The following is a 2,750-nucleotide window of genomic DNA, read 5'->3' as shown; positions in this document are numbered from 1 at the left end:
GCCCTGGTGGCTTCACCAAACATCAATATTTCACAGGGAAAGAAAAGCTATCTTTTTGATGTAATATATTTTTCCGCTTGTCAGATCTAGCTTCGCTTCGGCGATCTTTTTAAGTTTCCGCTTGTCAGATTTCGCTTGGCGATTTTGTTAGTGCATAATCAAAACAAATTGGGGCAGTTCTTCATGTTTATCTTTCGCTATTTGTTTTGAGTTTAAATAAAGTTTATTTTCTCCTCTTTCGCATTAAATTGTTAGATCCCTTTTGTTTTGTGCCAAGTCTTCTCCTTCTTTAAAGATTTGCACTTCAACCTTTTCTGAAAGAATCAATCTTTACTCTCTGTTTGAGAAGTCAATAGATGGCTTTAGAAATGTCTCTGAACGGAAAGGAAGCGGTGATGTGGCCGGCGCCGGTGATACAGTTTTCAAATCTGCATGTTAATTTTGAACACGTATTGTATTTCTTTGTTTTCTTAAGCCGACGCGTGTGTGTTACGTCGATGCCCAATTGTACTCTTCTTTACTTGCTGGGATTTAATAAAGTCCAGAATGTTGACATAAAAAAAAACCCTTTAATTAATTTATATTTTGATTCTATGGATTAGATATTTTGGGGAAGAGAATCTTCTATGCCAATACCATACCAGTCACATATCACAAACAAAAATACAAAACCTTAGCTTCAGTTTCTTTGTGTTACGTTTCCGACAAAAAAAAAAAAGATGGGTGAAATCGGAGCCAAGCGATGGAACTTCGGAGCCAACGAGGTGGTCGAACGTTCAAGCTCCTTAAGCATTCGTGAGTATCTTAATACCTTAATCAGTAATCTCGACGAAGGTGACACCAGACCCGTCATCGCCCTCGGACATGGCGACCCTTCTCCGTTCCCGAGATTCAGTACTGATCCATCAGCTGTTAAAGCCATCTGCGACGCTGTTAGCTCCACCAAGTTTAACAACTATGCTTCTGCTTCCGGTATTCCTGCCGCTAGGAAGTAAGATTACTTCCTCTTCTTTCTTTTTTTGATTTCGTGCTCTTGTTTTTTCTTTTAATGGGAAGCTAAGGATATGTATCTTGTCTTAAGGGTCTGTTGTTGTCTGAATTCAAATCTTGATGACTTTGTGTTTCTCTTTTTTTTTCCCCCCTTCAAATAGAGCTGTTGCAGAGTACCTCTCTCGAGATCTCTCTTACCAGATATCTCCAAATGATGTTCATATCACTTCTGGTTGTTTGCAAGCAATTGAGATTTTGATCTCAGCACTCGCAAATCCTGGTGCCAACATTCTGCTGCCTAGGCCCACTTACCCCATGTATGATTCCAGAGCGTCTTTCAGTCAGCTAGAGGTTCGTTATTTCGACCTCCTACCAGAAAATGGTTGGGATGTTGATCTGGACGCTGTTGAAGCTCTTGCAGACGACAAAACCGTAGCTATAGTTGTTGTCAACCCTTGCAATCCTTGTGGAAACGTTTTTTCCCGCCAACATCTTCAAAAGGTGTGCACTTTGCTTGTCACTTTTCGTGTTTTTTTTTTAATTGCAAAGTTTTACTCATTTTTGGTAAATGTCGGTGTCCACTTTATTTGGTGGTGATGAAGATTGCAGAGACAGCTTGCAAGCTTGGAATACTTTTGATCGCAGACGAAGTTTACGACCATTATGCATTTGGGGATAAACCATTTGTGTCCATGGCTGAGTTTGCAGAGATAGTGCCTGTAATTTTGTTAGGCGCCATATCGAAAAGATGGTTTGTTCCTGGCTGGAGACTTGGCTGGATGGTGACTCTTGACCCTCATAGCATCATGAAATATTCTGGGGTTTGTTGCCTAGCAATTGATTTACATTTGGTCGTATGTGAATGTGATTTAACTTCTGTGTCTTTTATATATTAGTTTGTTCAGTCTCTTACCAACGTCATCAACATTTCGACGGACGCTGTAACGTTCATTCAGGTATATTGATGGGATGCATTGGTGTTTTAACACATATCTCTGTTAGGAAACATGATTTTTTTTTCCATCTGAGCCAGGGTGCCATTCCTGAGATCCTTGGGAATACGAAAGAAGAATTCTTCTCAGTGAAACTTGAAAAGATGAGAGAATGTGCAGAGATTTGTTATGAAGAGATTATGAAGATCCCTTGCATCAGTTGCCCCAGCAAACCCGAGGGGTCCATGTTCACGATGGTAAAGAACTGAGGCAATCAGGTTAACTCCTCAGTCAAAGCTCAATCTCAGAGGCTAATCCATTTGTTTATTGGTGCAGGTGAAGTTAAACCTGTCACTACTCGAAGATATCAGTGATGATTTGGATTTCTGCTGCAAGCTGGCTAAAGAGGAATCGTTGATCATCCTACCCGGTAAAATATAGTAATCTTGTTAACGAGCTTTGTTGACAGTTACGGCATAATCAATGAGGTTCTTGCAGGTCGAGCTGTTGGGCTCAAGAACTGGCTACGTATCACTTTTGCGATTGAGCTCGATCTCCTCATAGACGGCTTTTCCAGGCTAAAGAACTTTTCCCAGAGACACTCCAAGAAAAAGCCATGAGTGTTAAGTCTCGCCTCTCCTTCTCAAGAGTCCAAGCAAATTAGGTTTTGCTTAGAAACTTCTAAAACAAGACATGCAATAACTAGTAAGCTTTGTTTTTCTTTGAACAAAAATATGAACCAAGTGATGCCAAGCAGCAGCTGTTACCATGAGGTTCTCTCTATGTCAAACATTAGCAATGCAAAAAAAAAAATTTAAAAAGCAGCCA

At 40.3% G+C, this 2,750-nt stretch overlaps 1 protein-coding gene across 1 annotated transcript; it reads left to right on the top strand.

Moving 5' to 3' along the window:
- The first annotated feature begins 628 nt into the window (after positions 1–628).
- LOC106381241 (tyrosine aminotransferase) lies at positions 629–2,750 on the top strand. The gene is made up of 7 exons (XM_013821130.3): positions 629–991; positions 1,152–1,491; positions 1,593–1,811; positions 1,887–1,946; positions 2,024–2,179; positions 2,259–2,352; positions 2,421–2,750. Exons 1-7 carry the CDS (start codon positions 720–722, stop codon positions 2,540–2,542), a joined length of 1,263 nt encoding a protein of 420 aa, XP_013676584.2. The 5' UTR covers positions 629–719; the 3' UTR covers positions 2,543–2,750.

The sequence above is a fragment of the Brassica napus genome, chromosome C6 (assembly GCF_020379485.1).
Source record: "Brassica napus cultivar Da-Ae chromosome C6, Da-Ae, whole genome shotgun sequence".
Lineage (NCBI taxonomy): Eukaryota > Viridiplantae > Streptophyta > Magnoliopsida > Brassicales > Brassicaceae > Brassica > Brassica napus.
This window is presented reverse-complemented; position numbering and strand designations above follow the sequence as displayed.